Genomic DNA, 13,032 nt, shown 5'->3' with positions numbered 1-13,032 from the left:
CAAATTAATGAGATATGATAGAAAAAGTATTTTTTAAGCCACTAAGTTTGTCATGCAGCAACAGACAACCTATATGTTAGTGTGTGTGTGCTCAGTTACTTCAGCTGTTTTCAACTCTCTGTGACCCTATGGACTGTAGCCCACCAGGCTCCTTTGTCCACGGGATTCTCCAGGCAAGAATAATGGAGTTGGTCGCCATGCCTTCCTCCAGGGGATCTTCCCAACCCAGGGATAAAACTCATGTCTCCTGCACTGAAGGTGAATTCTATACCCACTGAGCCACCTGGGAAGCTCTATATGTTATTTTTGTGTTATATTCTTAGATATATAAAGATTACCCACTGTAATCTAGTATATGTCTATATATAAAAATATATAACATATATTATATATAATAATTATATATAAATGTAAATAATTATATATAACATATATATTATATATATATATAAGAATACCCACTGAGAATACTAGAACATATGATTGGACATCCCCCAAAATAAAATTTTAACAAAACTGAATATCATAAGTTACATTACTGGCAGTGACCACATAGTTAATATATTATATATGTTCATCTACCAAGAGAAAATTAGGAACTTTATTGAAAAAAGGAAAGCAATAGAAAATTACAACTAAGATATGTGATAAGTTAAATTAAAATCTTACTAAAATTACACATTATTTTTATCTGAGTTTAGCGTATAGTCAATGTTAAAAAAATGTTGACTTAAATTAACAACACAACCCACAGAACAAAAAAAATTGTACTTTCTGGTGCATCCATTTTGTTAAGAATATTAAGTTACACAAAGTTAGAGTGGATACATATGAATTAATTTCCAACCTGGCATTTTCTCTGTCTTAGAGTCTTGTGTGAATCGAGCAGCACTTTGACCAAATGAGGTATTTTTCAATCCTAATGTTTTCTTCAAGGGCTTGAAAGCAGTTCGAGATTCATTGTATGTGCCAGGAGCTGGAGTGATTGATTTCATAGGGACAAACCTCTAGTGAAGAGCAGGAAAATATGCCAGTGAGAAAGTAATGGTACATTTTGATATTTAATGACTTAAAAGCTGCCTTTTTAGTAATATAACATCTGGACTTTAATTTATTTCTTAATGAAGTGAAGAAAATGTAGACGAATTAAATCTTGCACCTATCAAAACATAAAATATATACTTTTAGCAAAATCATATGTATATTAATACAGTAATGCATTATATACTTTGCTAAGCCAGAAAGAATTTTCAAAGGAAATCATCTCATTATAAGATTCAGATGATAGTGTATGGACAATATCCACATTTAAGATATTCTGAAAGTTAAGATAATAAATAAAAATCTATATGATCAAATACAGTTTCTTCTACGTAATAAAACTGTAAAATTGACAAAGTTCCTGAATATGTATATTTAATTAACACAATATTAGCTACCTTAAGAAAAAAATCTTATAGATTCAAGTGGTACATAAATCACTGTAACTTATAATAATAATTTTTTTTATTATAAACTTATAGTAAGCTTACTTGGTGTATTCATTTACAGAGAAGCCTGGTGTGCCTCAGTCCATGGGGTCAAAAAGAGTCAGGCACGACTGAGAGACTGAAATGAACTGACTGCTGGCTCAGAGGTTAAAGCATCTGCCTGCAATGTGGGAGACCTGGGTTCATTCCCTGGGTTGGGAAGATCCCCTGAAGAAGGAAATGGCAACCCACTCCAGTATTCTTGCCTGGAGAATCCCATGGATGGAGGAGCCTGGTGGGCTATACTCCATGGGCTCACACGACTGAGCGACTTAACTTTTTTCATTTTTCATATGTAAACTATGAAATCTCATAAAATATAGCTTTGCATAATTTATTTTTTAACTTTTTTATTTAGAATTAATTTAAAATTTGAAATATTCAAAGTTAAAAATAAAAATAATACAGAAAATTCCTGTGCCATGTTTATCCAGATTCACCTACTCTAATATGCCATTCACCTTTTCCATTTCCCCAGTTTATTTCTGCTTTTCTGTTTGTATGTCCATTACTTCCTCTCTCTGTCTCTACACACACACACACACATACACACACATATAGAACTATTTAATGGAAAGCTACATATGTTGTGCTGTGGCCCTTTCTCCCTAAATCCTTGTGTGCATTTACTAAAAATAGGGATATTTTCTTACATATATTTTCTTAAATGTAGCAATGATATGACTTTTATTTAATCTACCATTCATATTCCAAATCTGTCAGTTGATCTAATTATACCGCTAATGCAATTTTCCCGTCCAATACATCATCTAGTCTAGGCTCAGATATTGCTTTTAGCATCCTTTCATGTAGAACCATTTCCAAAGCCTTCCTAAATACTATCTTATTATTTAAATGCTGAGTACAATATTTTTAAATGGTAACATTCAACCCTGGCTGCATTTCTTGACGAGTTTAAAAAAAAAATTGATGCCTGCCTGGGCCCTATTCTGGACCAGCTTCATCAATCTCTGGGAGACAGAAAAAAAAAGCAATTAGATTTGTATTAAAATTTCCCCAAATATTCTAATTTGCAGCAAAAGTTGAGAAGCATTATTATAAAGAAAACCTTATGTTTTAATAATTACTAGTTGAAGACATGAGAAAATTCAATGCATTTACATAAAATACCAGACAACTCCTTAAGTTGCTGACTTTTTAAAATAAGTATCCCAGAAACAAACTATGTCTTTATTCCTAAAAAACAAAAATTGTCTTCTAAGTCCACCTAGTTAATCGCATTATTGCTTTTTCTATCATAGTCATTAATAAATCTATCCATATTCAACTAAACACTAACACTACCCTATCAGGCAGTCATGTTGGTTTTAACTCTTCCACATCTTTCACTTCAGAATCCCTTAAGCAAAACTGATACCATGTTCCTATTCATTTCTGAAAAATATATGTAAAATATTATAATTGATGCCAAATGATGTCACATTAGGACTATATATTAGATGAACATAAAGACTTATGATCATAAAAAATTAGATCAGCATAAAAACTGAGAGTTCTGGTTGCAAAACTGTGATTTTTAAAAATCAAGGGCACACACAGTATCTCACTCCCCTACATCCATTCTGTGTTGTACCTTAAGTACCATCAAGCTGCTCAAGGCAGAAACCTAGTATTCATTCTTGATTCTTCCTAGTCCCTTACCACAACATTAACTCATTAAAAAGTCATGTTAATTATGCCTCCAAAATATACCTGCAATCTACCTGTCTCCAAGGAGGTGCCTCTTAAGTACAATGAAACCAAAGTAGTCACATGTAGCCATCTAAAGGTTAATAGCCTTCCCTAGTTAGGCAAGACAATCAGAGTTTTACACAGAACAACTGGAGAAATATCACAACTACTTGATCCAGACAGTGCCACATTATAAAGGTTTGTTAGTATTATAATGTTCTTGCCTAAGAAATAGCTTGCTGCTGCTGCTGCTAAGTCACTTCAGTCGTGTCTGACTCTGTGCGACCCCATAGACGGAAGCCCACCAGGCTCGCCCGTCCCTGGGATTCTCCAGGCAAGAACACTGGAGTGGGTTGCCATTTCCTTCTCCAATGTGTGAAAGTGAAAGTGAAGTCGCTCAGTCGTGTCCGACCCTTAGCGACCCCACGGACTGCAGCCCACCAGGCTCCTCCATCCATGGGATTTTCTAGGCAAGAGTACTGGAGTGGCTTGCCATTGCCTTCTCCGAGAAATAGCTTAGACACCTTCAATTCAAGTCCTCTAAATATAGACCTTGGAGAATATAAAATGATTATTGTGAAACAGGCTCTTACATCACTAACGCCCCAATGGCAGGTTTAGATATGACCCATGGCCAGGCTCCAGAAAGCCTTCAGAACCTTCTCCAAAAGACTGGCGTATTCTCATAGGCTACATGTTAACACTGCAAATATTCGTTGCTGTTGTTCACTCAGTCGTGTCTGACTCTTTGCAGCCCCACAGACTGCAGCACGCCAGGCTTCCCTGTCCTTCACTACCTTTGGGGTTTGCTAAAACTCATGTCCATTAAGTCAGTGATGCCATCCAACCCTCTGTTGCCCCTTCTCTTCCTGCCTTCAATCTTTCCCAGCATCAGGGTCTTTTCAAATGAGTCAGTTCTTCACATCAGGTGGCCAAAGTACTGGAACTTCAGCTTGAGCATCAGTCCTTCTAATGAATATTCAGGACTGATCTCCTTTAGGATGGACTGGTTGGATCTCCTTGCAGTCCAAGGGACTCTCTAGAGACTTCGCCAACACCACAATTCAAAAGCATCAATTCTTCTGCGCTCAGCTTTCTCTATACTCCAACTCTCACATCCATACATGACCACAGGAAAAACCATAGTCTTGACTAGATGGACCTTTGCTGGCAAAGTAATGTCTCTGCTTTTAATATGCTGTCTACATTGGTCATACCTTTTCTTCCAAGGAGTAAGTGTCTTCTAATTTCGTGGCTGCAGTAACTATCTGCAGTGATTTTGGAGCCCCAAAAAAATAAAGTTTTCACTCTCCTCTTTCACTTTCAAGAGGCTCTTTAGTTCCTCTTCACTTTCTGCCATAAGGGTGGTGTCATCTGCATATCTGAGGTTATTGATATTTCTCCTGAAAGCTTGATTCCAGCTTGTGCTTCATCCAGCCCAGCATTTTTCATAATGTTTCATGATTTTTCATGACTGGTTTGACCACCTTCCAGTCATATATTCATTAGCAAAATATATTTTAAAACCCAGAGTAAAATTTCTTATAAGATAAACTGAACTTTCACATATGCAAATTTGCTTAGTAGAAAGTGTTTAATAAAATTACAATTTGAATACTAATCTCTGCAATATTCTTAATATTGTAATCTTATGTCATTTAAGACTACCCACATTTTTGGCAATATGATTTGCCTAGACTATATCTGTTCCCAATTTGTTGATATGCCACTTTTCTTTTTATAATCTCCCTAACACCACTGACGGAGAAGGCAATGGCAAGCCACTCCAGTACTCTTGCCTAGAAAATCCCATGGACGGAGGAGCCTGGTGGGCTGCAGTCCATGGGGTCGCTACGAGTCTCACATGACTGAGTGACTTCACTTTCACCTTTCACTTTCACGCATTGGAGAAGGAAATGGCAACCCACTCCAGTGTTCTTGCCTGGAGAATCCCAGAGACGGGGGAGCCTGGTGGGCTGCCGTCTATGGGGTCACACAGAGTCGGACACGACTGAAGTGACTTAGCAGCAGCAGCAGCAACACCACTGAATTTGTTGCTAGTGTCACCTTTTACCTATTATCCTCTATGAAAAAACTGTAGAACATTACCTGGGATTGAGAAAGAAAAGCAGGTGATGCATCATTTACATTTGATGTCGTGCTTTTATTCTTCTGAAATTGACTCTTAATTTCATATTTTCCTGGCCCTGGTACTCCCTAAATTACAGAAAGAAAAAAGACATGCGCTCATTAAGAAAGCATCTATAGCACCTAAGGGAACAGTTGGTTAAATATCTGAACCAAAGCTACAGGGCTTTTAAGTGATATTACCAAAGCTCTTCATTAAAAATCAAGCCAGAACAAACTTCTTAAGAGCAACAAAAAAAGAAAAGAAAGAAAGGCTTTGCTTTCCTTTGCAAAGCCTCCCAGGAACCTAAAAACACACGGCTTGAAACTTTGCTGCCCTCTACTGATAGATCTCAGAAAAAAAAATCATCTGAGCTCTTCACATGATTAAAAATTACATTAAATAAATATATTTCTTCCATTTAACTTTACATAACCAGCTCTTCTATTTTAACTACAAATGTTAGAAGATATAAGACATTAAGCTTTTAACTAGATACTTCACAAAAGATAAAATTAACTCAGTAAATAGTGGGATTGAGTTTTAATGATCCTGCTAATAAAATATAAATATTTATCAGGAAGTACTATTTATTCATCATCAAATATTTTAATTACCTTGATAAAGTACCTTTCATAGTATATAAAAAGTTTGATTTAAATCATCTGCTTCATATATAACTCTCCTACTTTTCTATAGTTGAAAGAATTATACATTGATTTATGAATTAAATACTGGGCTTATAACTTGGATATAAAATGAAATTCTATCAGTAAATTCTGTCACCTATATTATTATAATACATCAAAATCCAACCATGTTTCCCAACCTCTACAAGTACTCTGATCCAAGCCACCACCTCTTGTCCAGGTTACTGTAAAAATCTTCCTAACCACCTCCCCTGCTTCCAACATTGCCCATCTTCGGTCTGTTTCTACCACAGAAGCTAGCGATGGGTCCAGTTAAGGCCCTTAGTAAGATTGCACCATCCCCTTTCTCAAACCCATTCAAAGGTTTTCAATCTCACTTCCAGCAAAAAAAAAAGAAAGAAAAGATCCTGAATATGAAGTGAATCACTTCCAGACACACGATCACCGCTCTAACCTGCTCTCCTACTACTCTCTCCACTCTGTTCACTCTGTTTCCCAAAAGATGAATCATACATTCACTTAAGGACCTTTGCGCTTAGCATTCTCTGCTCAGAAAGTTCTCCTAGATAGCTCCAAGGCTCACTCTCAATTCAATCAGTTCACGACTCAATGTTACCTTCTCACTGAGCCATTTCCAGGCAACCCAAACTAAAATTTCATTGCTCCCCCCAAACAATCCCTGTTCCCTCTCCTACCTATTTTTCAACCTTATCATTTTTTACTACCCAAAATATCATTCCCTGCTATGTTAATCTCCAAGAGGGCAGTTTTGCTTTGTTGTTGTTTTTTTTTTTTTTTTCTGTTTCATTGGTGGCTGTATCTTTAGAGAACAGGAGAGTAGCTGGGGCATACCAGGTGCTCAGTAAATACTTGCATGAAATCATGCATTGAATCTTCCATTTTCAATGGCCATATAATGATTTTAGAAGATACTTCCCTCAGGGAACTAATATGTCTCCAAAGAATAGCATTATCCATTTGTAATAATAGTAAAATATCTGTAATTTAAGTAAAAAAATAATTTGAAAAATTCTTTAGGAGAAATTCTTATATATAAATACCTCTTCTTAAAAACAAATTAGATTCTAAAAAAGTATGCAGAAGTCCATATTATATGGTCTCAAATGAACAGATGTATGCAATTATTTGATGGCTGACAGAAAGATTCACTTTGGTCATGGCATCTAAGATTGTTTTTGCCTATGAACTTGCAGAAAGTTACATTCAGAAGAAAAAAATTTCTTTATAATTCTGATATATAAACCTATGAAATATGTATCAAATACAAAAATATGAACAAATATTCAAACACATGATGTAATCTGTATTTTTTTACAGATATGCTGTGTCAGTTTTCTCTCTGTACAGGCAGGCATGATAAAAAATAATTAGCTACTGACAAACAGGGACTACTACTACTTTCCTCCTGTTCTGAACAGTTGTCTAGGTGGTCATTAATACGGAGCATAGGGAAAAGACTAAGTGTGAATAATGTGGAGTACATCAAGGTTGTATATTGTCACCCTGCTTATTTAACTTACATGCAGAGTACATCATGAGGAACGATGGGCTGGAAGAAGCACAAGCTGGAATCAAGATTGCTGGGAGAAATATCAATAACCTCAGATATGCAGATGACACCACCCTTATGGCAGAAAGTGAAGAGGAACTCAAAGGCCTTTTGGTGAAAGTGAAAGAGGAGAGTGACAAGGTTGGCTTGAAGCTCAACATTCAGAAAATGAAGATCATGGCATCTGGTCCCATCACTTCATGGGAAATAGATGGGGAAACAGTGAAAACAGTGTCAGACTTTATTTTTTGGGGCTCCAAAATCACTGCGGATGCTTATTGAGCCATGAAATTAAAAGATGCTTGCTCCTTGGAAGGAAAGTTATGACCAACCTGGATAGTGTATTAAAAAGCAGAGACATTACTTTGCCAACAAAGGTCTGTCTAGTCAAGCCTATGGGTTTTCCCATCGTCATGGATGGATGTGAGAGTTGGACTGTGAAGAAAGCTGATCACAGGAGAATTGATGCTTTTGAACTGTGGTGCTGGAGAAGACTCCTGAGAGTCCCTTGGACTGCAAGGAGATCCAACCAGTCCATTCTAAAGGAGATCAACCCTGGGTGTTCATTGGAAGGACTGATGCTAAACCTGAAACTCCAATACTTTGGCCACCTCATGCGACGAGTTGACTCACTGGAAAAGACTCTGATGCTGGGAAGGATTGGGGGCGGGAGGAGAAGGGGACGACAGAGAATGAGATGGCTGGATGGCATCACCAACTCAATGGACATGAGTTTGAGTGCACTCCGGGAGTTGGTGATGGACAGGGAGGCCTGGCGTGCTGTGATTCATAGAGTCGGACACGACTGAGCGATTGAACTGAACTGAACTGAATACACTTAGTCTTCAGAACTATTTTGCTAAAAGACTAAATGAAATCTTGACCTCTTCAATAAATACTTCCTTTTCCTTTTCTTCTGCTTTCCATAAAGTTTCTAATATTACTGAACTTTGCTTCACTAAAATAACATAGAATAGTAAAATCAGGTCTTTACTTATGAAGAGTTAGAATTTAATAAGCCAATTCTAAATAAGTTCCAAAATAGGACTGTGAGACACTGACAACTGAAGGGCAGTCTCCCTTTGTAACAGTGTAAGAAGGTAAAATAAACCCTGCAAAGACCAAACCCTAGACACAGGATGAAAATGCTGTGATATTTATCCTGCTCTTACAAATTGCGATCAACAAAACACCTACACTGATTTAGTCTATACATGGCCTCCCAGTGTCTCCTCTGAGATCTTGAATCAGAATCTTTTGGGGCACAGGAATCTACACTTTTAACAAGCCTTATAGAGGATTCTCAAGCACAATAAAGAACCAAAGCTCAGCCAAAAAGGGGTCCCTGCCACAGCTTTTTCTGCAAAGCACATCTATCTGAAAGTAGAAGGCTTAGATCCTGAAAGTATTCTGCTTTAGGAAGAAAACTTAAAGATTACTGTGGCATATTGTTTATGTAATTTTTTCCTGTACAACCTAACAAAAATGGCCCTCTTTAGCCACGTGCTACCTAATGGAAGGACACACAGTCATGTATAAAGCAGCGTTTCCCCAACCCCAGGCAAAGGAATACGCTTGAGTTGGATGCACTTAGCACCTCTTGTAGGAAATTACAAGACAAATAAATTGCTCAACAAATAACTTCAAGGAAAGGAGAGAGAAGAAAAGAGGGAAAGAGCGAGAGAAATATATCAATCAACACCAATGGCAATACGTGGACATTCTGTGGATCCTGTTTCTAATATTTAAGAGACACTGGAAATTTGAATACTAATTAAAAATCTATCATATTAAGTAAACACTGTGAATTTTTTAAGATAATTATTTAGTTTTTAAAGACTATCTTTCAGAGGTCACTACTGAAATGTTTACAGATGAAGTGAAATGCCTAAGATTTGATTTTAAAAAAAGCTCTCTTTAAAAACTAGGGTATAATCACTCATTTGATCAGGTGGTGTGTAGAAGTTACAGGGACTGGGGAAAGTCAAACAGTTTAACCTTTACTCCTCTAACTTGGAGCCACCACCAGTGATGATGATTATTTCCACATAAAATACTAAAAGCTTACTATGTACGAAGCAGTGTACATACTAATAAATAAAGCATGGAGTTTGCTTTTGGGAAGCTTACGTTAGATCTCAACCCATGCTTTACAAGAGAATTATCTGGGGAACTTTTTAAAAATAATAATTCCTCATTCTACTTTATTCAAACTAAAGCCAACAGAAATGAGACCCAGGCATTATTAAACTTTTTAAAAGCTTTCTGTTTAACGTTAATGTGCAGCCACAACTGAAGCCTAAAATAGTTTAAAACTCACACTGCTAGGACCCTGAAGGTACAATCACTTTCCAGTGGTTCCATAACTGCCATTTCTCCCTAGAGTTCCAGAGTCCCCTTCTGTAAATAAGGACTATAGTGAAAGCAGGCTTCCAGATATTTCTTCCAGCTCATGTTCTATAACTTTAAATTTTATAATTAAACACTATAATTAGATTTTCTTGAAGAAAATTAGAGATACCAAGGGAACAGTTCATGCAAAGATGGGCTCAAAAAGACAGAAATGGTATGGACCGAACAGAAGCAGAAGATTTTAAGAAGAGGTGGCAAGAACTCACAGAAGAACTATATGAAAAATATCTTCACAACCCAGATAATCACAACGGTGTGATCACTCACCTTAGAGCCAGACACCCTGGAATGAGAAGTCAAGTGGGCCTTAGGAAGCATCACTATGAACAAAGCTAGTGGAGGTGATGGAATTCCAGTTGAGCTATTATTTCAAATCGTTAAAGATGATGCTGTGAAAGTGCTGCACTCACTATGCCAGCAAATTTGGAAAACTGAACTGTGGCCACAGGACTAGAAAAGGTCAGCTTTCATTCCAATCCCTAAGGAAGGCAATGCCAAAAAATGCTCAAACTAGAGCACAATTGCACTCATCTCACACCCTAGCAAAGGCTCAAAATTCTCCAAGCTCCTAGCAAAGGCTCAAAATTCTCATCTTCTGTTGTCCCCTTCTACTCCTGCCCCCAATCCCTCCCAGCATCAGAGTTTTTTCCAGTGAGTCAACTCTTCACATGAGGTTGCCAAAGTATTGGAGTTTCAGCTTTAGCCTCAGTCCTTCCAATGAACACCCAGGACTGATCTCATATAGAATAGACTGGTTGGATCTCCTTGCAGTCCAAGAGACTCTCAAGAGTCTTCTCCAACACCACAGTTCAAAAGCATCAATTCTTTGGTGCCCAGCTTTCTTCACAGTCCAACTCTCACATCCATACATGACCACAGGAAAAACCATAGCCTTGACTAGCTTTAAACTGTCCATTTCCTTCCTTCCCTACTTATAATTATGAAAAAGTAAAATACACAAAACAATTCCCACATATACATTAACCAGGGTCAGAAATCCTCAGCTCACATCCCCATGTGTTTCTAATCCTATCAATCTGCCCAATTCTCAGTAATGAGGTACAGGCAAATAGAAAAAATATCATATAATTTCTATCAATAAATACTTTAGTATATATCTCTAAAAAATAAAGGACTCTTTCCTTAACATAACCACACAACATTATTTTATCTAAAAAAAAATCAACATTTGACTCCTTAATTATCAAGGTTTCGAATGTTTGTGATTGCCTTATAAATTCATGTATATATCATATATACATCAAATATGGAAATATAGAAAGAAATATATATATAAAAGGTATAATGCAATAAGATTGCAGAAAGAGCAAAGATAAGGGGTGGGGGGAATGTTTTTTTTTTACTAGCTCCATTCAGATATCACAAGGTTTTACTTTGATGCTTTGCTTAGTCTATAAAACTCACTTTTGTGATCTTCAATTCAGTTCAGTTCAGTCGCTCAGCCATGACCGAATTTTGTGACCCCATGAATCACAGCACGCCAGGCCACCTGTCTATCACCAACTCCCGGAGTGCACTCAAAATCATGTCCATCGAGTCAGTGATGCCATCCAGACATCTCATTCTCTGTCGTCCCCTTCTCCTCCTGCCCCCAATACCTCCCAGCATCAGAGTCTTTTCCAGTGAGTCAACTTGTCGCATGAGGTGGTCAAAGTATTGGAGTAGCTTTAGCATCAGTCCTTCCAATGAACACCCAGGATTGATCTCCTTTAGGATGGACTGGTTGGATCTCCTGGCAGTCCAAGGGACTCTCAAGAGTCTACTCCAACACCACAGTTAAAAAGCATCAATTCTTCAGCAATCAGTCCTCTTCACAATCCAACTCTCACATCCATACATGGCCACTGGAAAAACCATAGCCTTGACTAAACGGACCTTGGTTGCCAAAGTCTCTGCTTTTTAATATGCTATCTAGGTTGGTCATAACTTTCCTTCCAAGGAGCAAGCGTCTTTTAATTTCATGGCTGAAATCAGCATCTGCAGTGATTTTGGAGCCCAAAAAAATAAAGTCTGACACTGTTTCCACTGTTTTTCCATCTATTTCCCATGAAGTGCTGGGACCAGATGCCGTGATCTTCGTTTTCTGAATGTTGAGCTTCAAGCCAACGTTTTCACTCTCCTCTTTCACTTTCATCAAGAGGCTTTTTGGTTCCTCTTCACTTTCTGCCATAAGGGTGGTGTCATCAGCATATCTGAGGTTATTGATATTTCTCCTGGCAATCTTGATTTCAGCTTATGCTTCTTCCAGCCCAGCGTTCCTCATGATGTACTCTGCATATAAGTTAAATAAGCAGGGTGACAATATACAGCCTGGACGTACTCCTTTGCATATTTAGAACCAGTCTGTTGTTCCATGTACAGTTCTAACTGTTGCTTCCTGACCTGCATACAGGTTCCTCAAGAGGCAGGTCAGGTGGTCTGGTATTCCCATCTCTTTCAGAATTTTCCACAGTTTATTGTGATCAACACAAAGGCTTTGGCATAGTCAATGAAGCAGAAAGAGATGTTTTTCTGGAACTCTCTCGCTTTTTCAATGATCCAGCAGATGTTGGCAATTTGATCTCTGGTTCCTCTACCTTTTCTAAAACCAGCTAGAACATCTGGAAGTTCCCGGTTCAAGTATTGATGAAGCCTGGCTTGGAGAATTTTGAGCATGACTTTACTAGTGTGTGAGATAAGTGCAATTGTGCAGTAGTTTGAGCATTCTTTGGCTTTGCCTTTCTTTGGGATTGGAATGAAGACTGACCTTTTCCAGTCCTGTGGCCACTGCCGAGTTTTCCAAATTTGCTGGCATAGTGAGTGCAGCACTCTCATAGCATCATCTTTCAGGATTTGAAATAGCTTAACTGGAATTCCATCACCTCCACCAGCTTTGTTCATAGTGATGCTTTCTAAGACCCATTGGACTTCACATTCCAAGATGTCTGGCTCTAGGCGAGTGATCAAACCATAGTTATTATCTTGGTCATGAAGATCTTTTTTGTACAGTTCTTCTGTGTATTCTTGCCACCTCTTCTTAATATCTTCTGC

At 37.7% G+C, this 13,032-nt stretch overlaps 1 protein-coding gene across 1 annotated transcript in view; it reads right to left on the bottom strand.

Moving 5' to 3' along the window:
- The window catches only part of STPG2 (sperm tail PG-rich repeat containing 2), a 376,150-nt gene that overhangs the window by 238,751 nt on the left and 124,367 nt on the right, over positions 1 to 13,032 (bottom strand). The window contains exon 6 of the mRNA XM_055434603.2: positions 848 to 1,007. Coding sequence (XP_055290578.2) covers positions 848 to 1,007 — 160 coding nt within the window. The remainder of the gene's footprint in view (positions 1 to 847; positions 1,008 to 13,032) is intronic.

Source organism: Moschus berezovskii, chromosome 5, assembly GCF_049115385.1.
Source record: "Moschus berezovskii isolate FMDL1 chromosome 5, NW_MosBer_1.0, whole genome shotgun sequence".
NCBI lineage: Eukaryota > Metazoa > Chordata > Mammalia > Artiodactyla > Moschidae > Moschus > Moschus berezovskii.
The sequence above is the reverse complement of the archived record's forward strand: the minus strand, read 5'-3'. Positions and strand labels throughout refer to the sequence as shown.